The sequence below is a fragment of the Solanum stenotomum genome, chromosome 8 (genome assembly GCF_019186545.1).
Source record: "Solanum stenotomum isolate F172 chromosome 8, ASM1918654v1, whole genome shotgun sequence".
NCBI classification, from domain to species: Eukaryota; Viridiplantae; Streptophyta; class Magnoliopsida; order Solanales; family Solanaceae; genus Solanum; species Solanum stenotomum.
The window spans coordinates 13,351,913-13,363,584 of NC_064289.1; the positions used below are offsets into that span (position 1 = coordinate 13,351,913).

Genomic DNA, 11,672 nt, shown 5'->3' on the forward strand with positions numbered 1-11,672 from the left:
CCCCCCCCCCCCATCTACCCAGTGACCCCGTCATTTTAAAAAAAAAAATTTTTTTGAATTTTTTTTTCCTGGGTCAAATCTCAGGGTCGGATTTTGGAACGGTCATCGCGGTCTTGTCTTAGTTTGGCAGTCGGGATCGGGTCCTAGATCAATTATCAGGGTTGATTTTCGGATCAGAAATTATTTTCCTAAAGAGTATTTTTTAGTTTCAAGCCAAGAAAAAAATATCTGAAAAATATTTTTCATTCACCAACCAACCAAACATTAAAATATATTTTCCAAAAAATATTTTCTATTCACCAACCAAACATGAGAAAATAAGTTAAAAATCCACTTGTTTTCTAGGAAAACATTTTCCTTCATACCAAACACACCCTAGGTTTCGAAATATAAAGGCCTTACACTTTCTCAGTGCTTAAGTTGAATCTGTTCAAATATTAAGCTGTACTTGCACTTGACGTAAAAACGGAGGAACAGAATACATATATTTGGTTCTTCTGAAGTGGTGTACTAGTTAAAGTTTAATAAAATTCCCTTAAATTTGCAGAGGTACTGTTTGACGTGGAATGCACTTCTACTGTAGTATGATTGCTCATGTCTTAAGTTAATGTACTTAATTCTACTCATTACTTTGCCATTTGCATTTGCGGGGTGGTATTTATTCAATTTAAATTGCATACACGAAATATCATATCCATTTATGTACTACGACATATTATGAACATGTCACCTTGTTAATAAATCAATGGGTTCTTGTACTGGATTCAGTAGTTTTATAATTTAATGAAATTTCTCTCACTTCATAAAAAAATAAAATGTATAAGACTAATTTAATGATAAAGGTTGAAGGAAGAGATGGTATACAAGAATTTATCGCAAGATACCAACACTAATAAGAGGAGGAACTTTATGAATACAGTAGGAGTGGATGAGGTGGAATATGAAGGTCTTTTGTCAATAACCATATTAACCATGTACCTCTAACTTGTTTGCACCTTGAATACTATTTTGTTTCCTTTTTATTTCCCCTGTAATAAACACATGAAGGGCCATAGACAATTTATTTAGCAATAACACCAGGACAGTGTGAGCTTGATATTTCTATACTTAGAATCAAGAGCTTCATACTAGAAATGTTCTCTTGTGTAAAGGTATCGGTGGTTCTCTTGATATGCTTGATTCTTGCCATTACCCTGTCTAATTGATTAAGTACTTCCTAAGCAAGAAATGCTTTGACTGGTCTTCTCTAAGGTTTTCCAGCAAGAATTAGGAAATCATATGCTGCATAGCCTTTTAGTTGCAACTTGCATTTGTTCTGCAGGCTTATCTAATCGAAGTTGTTTCAAGTTTTTTTCCCAATGAAGAAAAGTATGATAATATATCGGTTTAATTGTGAAAGTATCGTCCTCCTAAGGTTTTTTCATATTTTAGCTTTTCTTTGGATGCATTTGAGCTTTGTATTTGGTTAGCTGATCTAGGAAAAGCTAAAAGCTTCTGAATGTTTTAGGTAGCTAATTTTGAGTATATAGAAGAAGCAGAAGCAACACCAGAAGAAGATATCCCAACTCCTCCCTTGGAAAACAAAGCAACAGTACTCAATTCTGAGAGAGCAACCTACTGGGAAGAATTGTTACGAGATAGATATGAAATGCATAAAGTCGAAGAATTCAATGGTATGGGCAAGGGAAAGAGAAGTCGTAAACAGGTGTGTAATGCCATTCAAATGGGTCTTTCATTTATTCAATTTTTCTTCTGTTGAATCAATTGGCAGGGCATTAAACTCTACATTTTTTGTACATGTTAATCTAGTCATTCTTTCAATTTGCCATCTGTACTTATTCCCTTCGTCTCAATTTATGTGACACAATTTCGGATTTCAAGAGTCAAGTTTCTTAATTTTGTCTGTGAATTCGGATATAGAATCTTTAAGTTTTTTTCAAAAATAAACATAATATATTTGGAAACTACAGAAGAAGTACTTTAAGTCATAATAATTAACAATTCAAAATATTTAAAAGGCATATAAAAAATTGGCAGTCAAAGGAAACACATTTAACTCTCGAAATCCGAAGTAGGCCACATAATTTGGGATGGAGGGAGTATATTTTTGGTATTTACTTTATATGCTCAACTCTCACAAGTAGATACCTACCTTTTTTTATGCAACTGGTTACTGTATCTATTTCTATAATGAATCAAACAATACAAAGGTTTCACTGAAACTGTATTTACAAGGATACCCTATGTTCTACTGTTTTCATGACTATCTCTTCATTCTCCTCCCAGATGGTGTCTGTTGAAGACGATGATCTTGCTGGTTTGGAAGAGGTGACCTCTGATGGTGAGGATGATAACTATGAAGCGGATTTGAGTGATGGTGAGACAGCTTTACCTGGAGCGCCAGTTGTGAGAAGGCCTTACAGAAAGAGATCCCGTGGTGAAATATGAACTTTTGATTTAATTTCACATTTCAACTAGACTTACTAAAAGTATATAACTAGGATACTTGATAGTATCTAAAGAAAAGTTCTTCACTCTGGCAGTGGACTCTTCCATACCACTTCCTTTGATGGAAGGAGAAGGAAAATCATTTAGAGTACTGGGGTTTAATCAAAGCCAGAGGGCCGCATTTGTCAAAATTTTAATGAGGTATCATCTGGCTATCTTCCTTTCCATTCTGTGTTATTTCTCTGTTGTTCACACTAATGCATGAGAGTGTTGAAACAATCTATCTTCTTTACAGGTTTGGAGTTGGAGACTATGACTGGGCAGAATTCACACCACGACTGAAGCAGAAAACTTATGAAGAAATAAAAGAGTATGTAAAGTTATCAACTTTGAGTTCTGTATATACCTTATTTCTCTATCATAGACTGCTCCTGATAAAAGAAATGGACCACCATTAATGTGTTTCATTATCTCTCCGGTAAAGGGATTTTTTAGTGAAGAATGTATTACATGCCTTCCAACAAAACAACAACAAACCCAGTGTAATCCCACCGGGTGGGGATTGTGGAGGTAGTGTAGGGTGTAGAGAAAATGATCAAAATGGTCCTTAATGTATGGTGTTTGAACTATTTGATCCTTCATATATACTACTTAATTAAAATAGTCCTTGATGTATGTAATATGTGACCATTTTGGTCCTATACCCTAACTCTGTTAAAAAAGTAACTTTCCTCCTTCTCTCTCATCTCCCTACTTCCTCCCACCTCCCCTCTCTTCTATATTGTCCATTAAAACTAAACTGCCATGTGATAAAGCTCAAATTATACTTGAAGGAGAAACATGTTCTAAGCCCTAACTCTTTCTGAATCGTCGTCTCTCTATCTTTCGAATCTCCAGAATTTGGTCAACATGGATCGAAGTTATACCTCACATATGGTATCGTCATTGTCGGCGGCAGGGACGACTACGCCGTCATGACGGTGGCAGAGTGTCAGAAGATAATGATGAAGGACCAAGCCTTTCCGTCATCACTCTCTAACAACTACGCTGCAGAAGATGAACAAGTACGCAAGTAGGAAATTCTCCGATAAATGAAAAAACCAGAACATAAAATTTATTAGAAGGAGAAAATGAATTTTCGTCCTCCATATTAATTTTGAATTAATTGATCATAAAACCTTCATCCTCTGTTTTTTGTCCAAACAAGAATGAACTTTTTTTTTTCTTTCACAAACTCTATACACACTTGCAGTCATGTTTTGAGTTTCAAGGAAAAGGAATTCAAATTTTGCGACAGTTCGATTCATATATGCTGAAATGGATATCGGTTACAAGAGTAAAATTAACTACGATGAACTAAGCTAACTGAACTAAGCAATACTCCATAGACATCATCAGATCTGTAGAGGAGAATGAGAAATGGATCAGAATTTAGGAAGAAGGGAGAAGAGAAAGATAGAAAAGATTGAGAAGAAAATGAGGAAGAAATGATGCCAGATATCTTCCATTTTAAAATCATATGGCAGCTTGGTTTCAATGATAATGAAGCAGAGAGAGGGAGAAAAGAGAAAACCGTTAGTTTTTTGACAGAGTTAGAGTTTAGGACCAAAATGATAACATATTGTATACACGAAGGACTATTTCAATCAAGTGGTATATATGAAGGATCAAAATAATCCAAACCCCATATATAAAGGACCATTTTGATCATTTTCTTGTTGGGTGTACACAGACCTTACCCCTACCTCATGGAGGTAGAGAGACTGTTTTCGAAAGACTCTCAGCTAAAATAACTCATAACAAAGTAATTTTAAAAAATAACATACAGACTCGAGGCATAGCAAATAATAACGAAATCATTACATAACTTTTAGAAAAGAAACAATAACAACAACAAAATAATGCGATAACCGAACCAAAGTACATCAGGTATTAACAGAAATCGAAGGGAAAGAAACTACGAGATTAGTATATATAAAACTGGAATGAAGGGAGACAACATTCGAGCACCTACTAACCTTCTACCCTCCTCGACCTCCATAACCCCCTATCTAAGGTCTTGTCCTCGATAAGATGAAGGTGCGGCGTGTCGTGTCTAATCAACTTACCCCAATACTTCTTTGGCTGACCTCTACCTCTCCTTGAACCCGCTACTGCCAACCTCGCACACCTCCTTACTAGGGCATCTCTCCTCTTCATATGCCTGAACCATCTCAGTCTTGCTTCCCTCATCTTGTCCACACCAAAGGCCACTTTTATCATGTTTCAGATATCTTAATTCCTAATCTTGTCTCTCCTTGTACACCGACACATCCTCCTCAACATCCTTATTTTTGCAACTCTCATCTTCTGAACATGAGAGTTCTTAACTGGCCAACACTCCACCGCTCTAAGTTTTGGTGACACCTTCTTATCAAATGCATCACATGCCTGGTAATCATGATTGCAATTTTTTATAAATGAAAGGAGATCTCTTGACTGTTACCTTCTCAAAAAAAAAGAAAGAAAGAGGAGATCTCTTGGTGTTCTTTAAAGGGGCTCTTCATTGATCTTCTTGGCCTCTCTCTTATATTGTCCATGTCTACTGAATATCGAGGTGTCATGCATAGTAACAACATGCCTACTGAATTTCGAGGTGTTGTGCACAGTAACAACATGCCTACTGAATATTGAGGTGTTGTGCACAATAATAACTTTAATGGATAGTTGTTATATATTGTTTCATGATATATCATATTATATTGTATTGTGTAGTATTGTATCGCTTTGAGGAATACAATGTTTGGATGGATTTAACCGTTTTCCTTGTTACAAAATGTCACACATCAACAATTTGGAGGATAAACCTACAAGAGAAGTAGGGTACAAGGTAAATCTATAATAAAAAGGTAAGGTAAAGGATTAAATAGGATTATTAGATAATAACCAAAGCCAAAATGAGAGGGAAAAAGGGTAACAATGTAATCACATCAAATTGGTTGTTACATGAAATGAGACTTTTCGTCATTACATAACGATGAATTTAACGATACGATACAACAAAATTCAAGTAACAATCAAAACAAACTTGTATTTAAAGTAACAACACAACTAAATAGCTTGCTTTGTCTAGCTTCTTACAAAAGAAGCAGTACTTACCCGGGAAAACTTGATGAGAAAAGGGACCTCTCTTTGTCCCAGATGTTATTTATGTGGTGAAAGAGTAGAGACAGCCTTCTTTTTCTTCATTGCAAGCTAAGAGAACAATCGTGAAGGATTTTCATTAATCTTATTAATTTTCTTAGAGGCATCTCTTGGATAATGCCATGCAAGATTTCTGAAACCTTTGTGAGTTGGGAGGAAGTAGGACTTGGGCAAAGGATATAGAAAGATGAAGAATCGTCCCAGCTAGCATTTTGTGGACAATCTTGAAAGAAAGAAATTCTAGATGTTTTGAGAATTTGGACAATTCTGTGCAAAAGATCAAATTGAACTGTATTTTGCGCTTTTTACTTTGGGGTAAACAGTCCTACTCAGGAGAAACTGTAGAAATTCTTGATATGCTAGATTCCATTTGATGGTCAGAATAGCTTCAGTGTGTTAGAGTCACATTGTAAATCTGGTTTCAGACGGTACAGCCTATGTACTGTTTGGTTCATTTGAGAAAAACACACAAGTTACCAGTTTCAATAAAACAAATAAACCATCCAACAAGCTGTAATGCTACTTCGGTTATTGCAGAAGTTGATGTCAAATGAACTTAAATTTGATTTCTCTGTCAGTTGTAGACTTGTAGCTGATAACTTGATGGCTTCTCATATATTGTGATTTATCATATGGTATTATTTTGACAAATTCCTACTGTTGTATTCCCCCCGCTTCGGTTGATTTAGTAGCTACACTTGATTTGTTTGAAAGGGAAAATAATTTATTTACTTCTCATCTGTCATGCAGTTATGGGTTTCTGTTTTTGTCTCATATTGCTGAAGATATTACTGAATCACCAACATTTACAGGTGAAGGACTTATATTTGTTCTTTACGTCTTTCTCGTGAAATTCTTATTTGTCCACTTTTTACTGCTTTAATTTCTCTCCCCTCCTCTCTGCGCATCAATTGGGTCAAAGCATTTAAAATTTTGGATTGCAGATGGGGTTCCAAAAGAAGGACTAAGAATACCCGATGTGCTATTGAGGATTGCAGTCTTGCTTCTCATAAGAGACAAGGTAATTTTTTAAATCAGATAACTTGCTGAACTACAAGGTTGGTGGCTATTGGTCAATGCTGTTTTAGTTGTGAACAACTTTTAAGTGGGACTTTGTAAACTGTCCGTACTTTCCTGGTGCTTCTTTTGATCTGTTATATGACTACACAGCCTAATGTGGATATATGGGCTTATTTATACGGTCAATATTTAAGATGCGGCATGCATTTGAGAGAAGGGTTTTTAATAGGTAAGCAATCTTTTGCAACAACTAAGTGTGGTGCAACCCGTATACTAATGAAGTATAAGTAGATCGAGCTAAAAATTTGAAGGACCTCAGAAAGAACACTTAACTCCGCCTAACATACTATAAAAGAACTTCACAATCAGATTCGTAGGTCGTAGCCATTCCTGTGACTTAGAATGGCAGATTTTTTTGGCTTTAATTACTGAAGAATATAGGTAGATTTGTGGAAGTAGGAAAACAAAGTTATCAATGTTCAAGAGTAAGCATAGGTCTTTTTTTATTGTTCACATGAAGTAACATAAAACACCTTAAACGAAAGATGTCTACTTGGTCTGAGCTGAAGCTACTCTTCTGCACCAACCAAAATCACTTGACAGGTTGACAGAACTTCATAAAGTGAGATAAGATCTAGTGTCATTTGGAATATGGCAGATTTTCTTTTCCAAGTTATGAAGCTGTGTTTGTTTGATGGTTTTTGCGTTTCAAAACTTTGAAATTTTTTCAAGTTTTAGGAGTTTTTCTAGAAGAAAATATTCTCAGTTCTGAAAAAAGTTTTATTCAGCTTGTTTACCTTCCAAACAGGAAGTAGCTTGAAGTGCTCAATATATCGCATATACTGTAGCTCTTTATAGATACCTCCATACTGGTAAATGAGATGATGCACTGTGTAAAGTAACATCAACTGCCATATTGATTACTGACATTTTAAGATAAAGTCTTCTTCTGAATTGCTTCTTTTTGCTGTGCGCATCTGTTTAAATGTATTAAAGGCTTGACCCTGGAAATTAATTTATTATTCCATTTTCAGAAAATGTAAATTGGAAAATCTCAAATTACAAGGCTAATTAATTTGATTGTTAAGCTTACTAAACCATATCAGAGGTCTACTATGTTTTGGATGACCAAATCAACTCATCACTTGTTGGTGGATTAATGTTTTACAGTATGATGGTCTGGCCTCCTGAAGACACTATTCACGGGGACATATTGCATGTCTATCTTCATTTGTTATGTAAATACGACATAACTTAGGGACTTAATTGTACTTTTTCATTCTTTTGTTATCTTTTATACACAACTCTGGAACTACTATATTAGATGTGGAGAAGCTATTGAGAATACGTTTTTCTCACGATTCTCTCTTTATCTCAAAAGTTCAACTTTTAGGTATTGTCAATGTACAATCTGGTACTTCTTTTTCTTCAATTCATTAAGATATCTAGGACTAAGTATGATCCTCTGAGTAAGGGTAATTGTTATTTCATTACTTCCAATGAAGACAATTCCTGAATCAAAATCGTTCTAATTTATATTCTACCTTCGTTTCTTTTTGCACTGAGATTCAGATACAATTTGGCGTTTTATTTACATCATTCAGAATGATAATGCCCGGGCATATCTTTTCACATCATTTTAGTCATTTACGCCTTCTCATGATATGTTGCATCAATCTTTTTGGAGGCTCAAACATACTTTCTTGTAAATGAAGTACCCATTTTAAATGAGACATCCTACATATCATATCATGAAGAAAATATGCGATAGACATTTGGGAAGAAACTGAATTACTTGACTGTAAGCCAGTAGACACGTCAATGGATCTTAATGTCAAGCTATTATTGGGAGATGGGAAACTCTTTCCAAATGTTGGACGACATCATTGATTGGCTGGAAAACTTAACTGCCTAATTGTTATTCTCTCCATTTCAAGTGTCTTAGTTTGACTAAACACGAAGTTTAAGAAAGTGAGACTTTCAATCTTGTGGTCTTAAACTAAAGACGTGTGTAATGTACCAAAATGCTCTTTGGATTTTGTTGTCTTGAAAGAAAAGATTGAAACTTAGGGAGCGCTACATTTTTTTTTTCTTTCTGGAAGAGTACTACATTGGTTGCATCTTTCGCAATGACTGTTGTAAGTCAGTTGTTGGACTCACTAATGGATATCCATTAGAATGTTATAATTAGAATAGTATCTTAAGAGAGTTCTGGGAGAGGACTTCTATATTAGGATAGAAGTCATATAGGGCCGATTCAACGTTAGAAAAAAGGTTTTACAATAGTTTATTGTGTATTTTTGGAGGAAGCATGATTTCCTGGAAGAGTAAGAAACATAATATTGTTGCCTGATCGAGCACAGAAGCAGAGCATAGAGCCATGGATTTAGCCATGCATGAGTTGTGTAACTGAAGCAATTACTTGAAGAGTTTGGAGTACGATAATGTCAACCTATGAAGTTATATTGTTTTAATTGAACAGCACTATATATTACATCAAATCCAGTGTTCCATTAGATATGAAATATATAGAAGTTGATTGTCATTTTTTGTTCCAAGTTGGTGAGGATATCGTGACTGTGTTTTAGTTGGGATGGTCAACTGGTTTTATCTTAATTAAATCTCTTAGAAATTCTAGAATACTGTATATTGAGACAAGTTGGGAATACATGATTTGTAGACTTCAGTTTGAGGGGGAGAGTTAATTGTATATAGGCGATAGCTTAGGAATTGTTTTACTTTGTCATTCTCTTAATTATTTTTTGTAAGTAACTGCAAATAAATTAGATGTTGTGAAGTTAATAAGAACACCCACAATTCTCTATTTTGTTACAGTTTCGCAGCCTGCAGCTTGACTTCAGGTAAATTCATAAAGAGTGTAGATCATCAAGCCCAGATTATAAGCTTTCATCTGTTGGAGTTTGACAATTCTTGTTTGTCATAATATAGTTTCGATGATAGATAATTCAAACAAAGATGAGTTCATTTATACACCTGTGTTTGGAAATTATAATCCTAATTTATAAAGTTCAAGGGAGTGTGGTTTATAAATGCGTTCGGTTCATCAATTTCCTAATGTAGTAACCTTTTGACCTTGGATGTCTCTCTGCTCTTTTTAATACTTGGGCATGGAAGTAAGTACAAGTTGCTCTTTTTGCACGAGTTGGGAGTTCTGATCTCACATTTGAGACAAAGGGGACAGTCACTTTTTTTCCCCATGAATTGATACTTTCCAATGTATCCTTGTATAGCCTGATGGAATGCAATGTTACTTCTTATTCCTATGTTGATAGTTTCTTGTATTAGCAAGGCAGTCATATATGCACGGCTTTCATGTAGAGTTTTTGCTGCTGCTAAAATTTTCAAGTGATCTCTGATATCCTCGTCAACGACACGAGCATATAAGCTACAGTTCTTAATAGATTAATTTTTAAAATTTCACAAAGTGTTAGTTATTTCAGGTCAAGGCTTTCTCGGAAGAGACAACTAGTCCTCTTTTTGCCAAGGACATTGTGTCTTGGTTTCCTGGATTAAAAGGTGGACGTGTTTGGAAGGAAGATCATGATTTGCTGCTGCTACGGGCAGTGCTAAAGTATGCAATCTTTTCTTTTCATTTCTTTTTTTTTTCCTCTGATATGTCATGAAGTTAGAAAGTGATGGGCCATTTTGGAGTCAATTCTTAGATGTGACATAAGTGACATTTTTGTCATGGATGAACACCAGGAAAATGCCAGTGCTACACACAGTTTACAGAGGGGTGCATGGGTTCACGTGAACCCATACTCCTCCACGTGGATCCGCCCTGTATGAAGGGCTTTATCAGAACATATGTTAATAGATCTTTTGTGGATAGTACCATGAAGAGTCTTCTCTGTTTGTGGAAAGGAATCAAATTGCACATCAAGTTGGTTAGATTAAATTAATTCTAACAAAGGACAGAGAAATATGAACCTATTTTGTTTCATAATGAGTAGGAAAGATAACTCAAAGTATAAGGAAATAATGAACAAATTATGTTTAGTTCTAAAGATTATTTTCATAACTGTAGTTTAGCATATCTGTGTACGGAAAACAAAACCCTAAATATTAGTAGGATCTTTATAACCAAAGTTGGAAAATAACTAAATGATAGTTTTATCCAGTACAACTAGGAGTCTTTTACATGATAAGAACTTGGGAAGCAGATGTGGTATGTTTTCAAGAGACAAAAATGGAGGGGGAGATTGCTAATAAAGTTAAGGAAATCTGGGGTAGTAGGTGGGCAGATTACATGCAACTCGAAGCTAGTGGGACGAGGGGAGGCATAGTAATTATGTGGGATAAAAGAAGATGGGATGGGGAGGTGAGTAGTGTGGGTGCATTTTCAATTTCTGTTTGTTTCTCTGGGAAGAATCTGGATTTTAAATGGCATCTAACAGGTGTCTACGCCCCGAATGATAGAGCAGAAAGGGAAGAAACTTGGTGGGAGCTAGGGGCAGCAAGAGGTCTATTCACTGGCCCTTGGGTCCTATGTGGAGATTTCAACACTGTGAGGTATCCTTCTGAGAAGTACAACTGTAACAGAATCAACAGGGCAATGACAGAGCTATCAGAGTTCATTGAAGACATGGAATTAATGGACTTAGATTTAGCAGGGGGAGAGTTCACTTGGAGAAGAGGGGACAGACACTTCACAGCAGCAATGCTAGACAGGTTTCTGATCTCTGAAGAATGGGACTCAAATTTCAGGAACATTAAACAATCTGTCTTACAGAGAATGGTCTCAGATCACTCCCCATTAATGCTACAATGTGGAGAATGGGGGACAACCAAATCATATTTCAAGTTCGAAAATTGGTGGTTGACTACTGATGGATTTAATGATAGAGTTAAGACCTGGTGGGAGTCTTTTCGCTTCCATGGAAAACCAGACTTTGTACTGGTAGCGAAGCTAAGGGCCTTGAAAGCTAAGTTGAAAGAGTGGAGCAAGACCAGGCAAGGCAATCTGAGTCAACAGAAGCAATTGGTACTAAACCAATTAG

The 11,672-nt window shown here is 35.7% G+C and overlaps 1 protein-coding gene across 1 annotated transcript in view; it reads left to right on the forward strand.

The window, feature by feature from the left end:
* Positions 1-11,672, forward strand: part of LOC125874504 (CHD3-type chromatin-remodeling factor PICKLE-like) — a 39,901-nt gene that overhangs the window by 19,403 nt on the left and 8,826 nt on the right. The window contains exons 21-27 of the mRNA XM_049555404.1: positions 1,508-1,705; positions 2,287-2,437; positions 2,544-2,649; positions 2,744-2,818; positions 6,382-6,443; positions 6,576-6,652; positions 10,113-10,243. Of these exons, the coding sequence (XP_049411361.1) occupies positions 1,508-1,705; positions 2,287-2,437; positions 2,544-2,649; positions 2,744-2,818; positions 6,382-6,443; positions 6,576-6,652; positions 10,113-10,243 (800 nt within the window). The remainder of the gene's footprint in view (positions 1-1,507; positions 1,706-2,286; positions 2,438-2,543; positions 2,650-2,743; positions 2,819-6,381; positions 6,444-6,575; positions 6,653-10,112; positions 10,244-11,672) is intronic.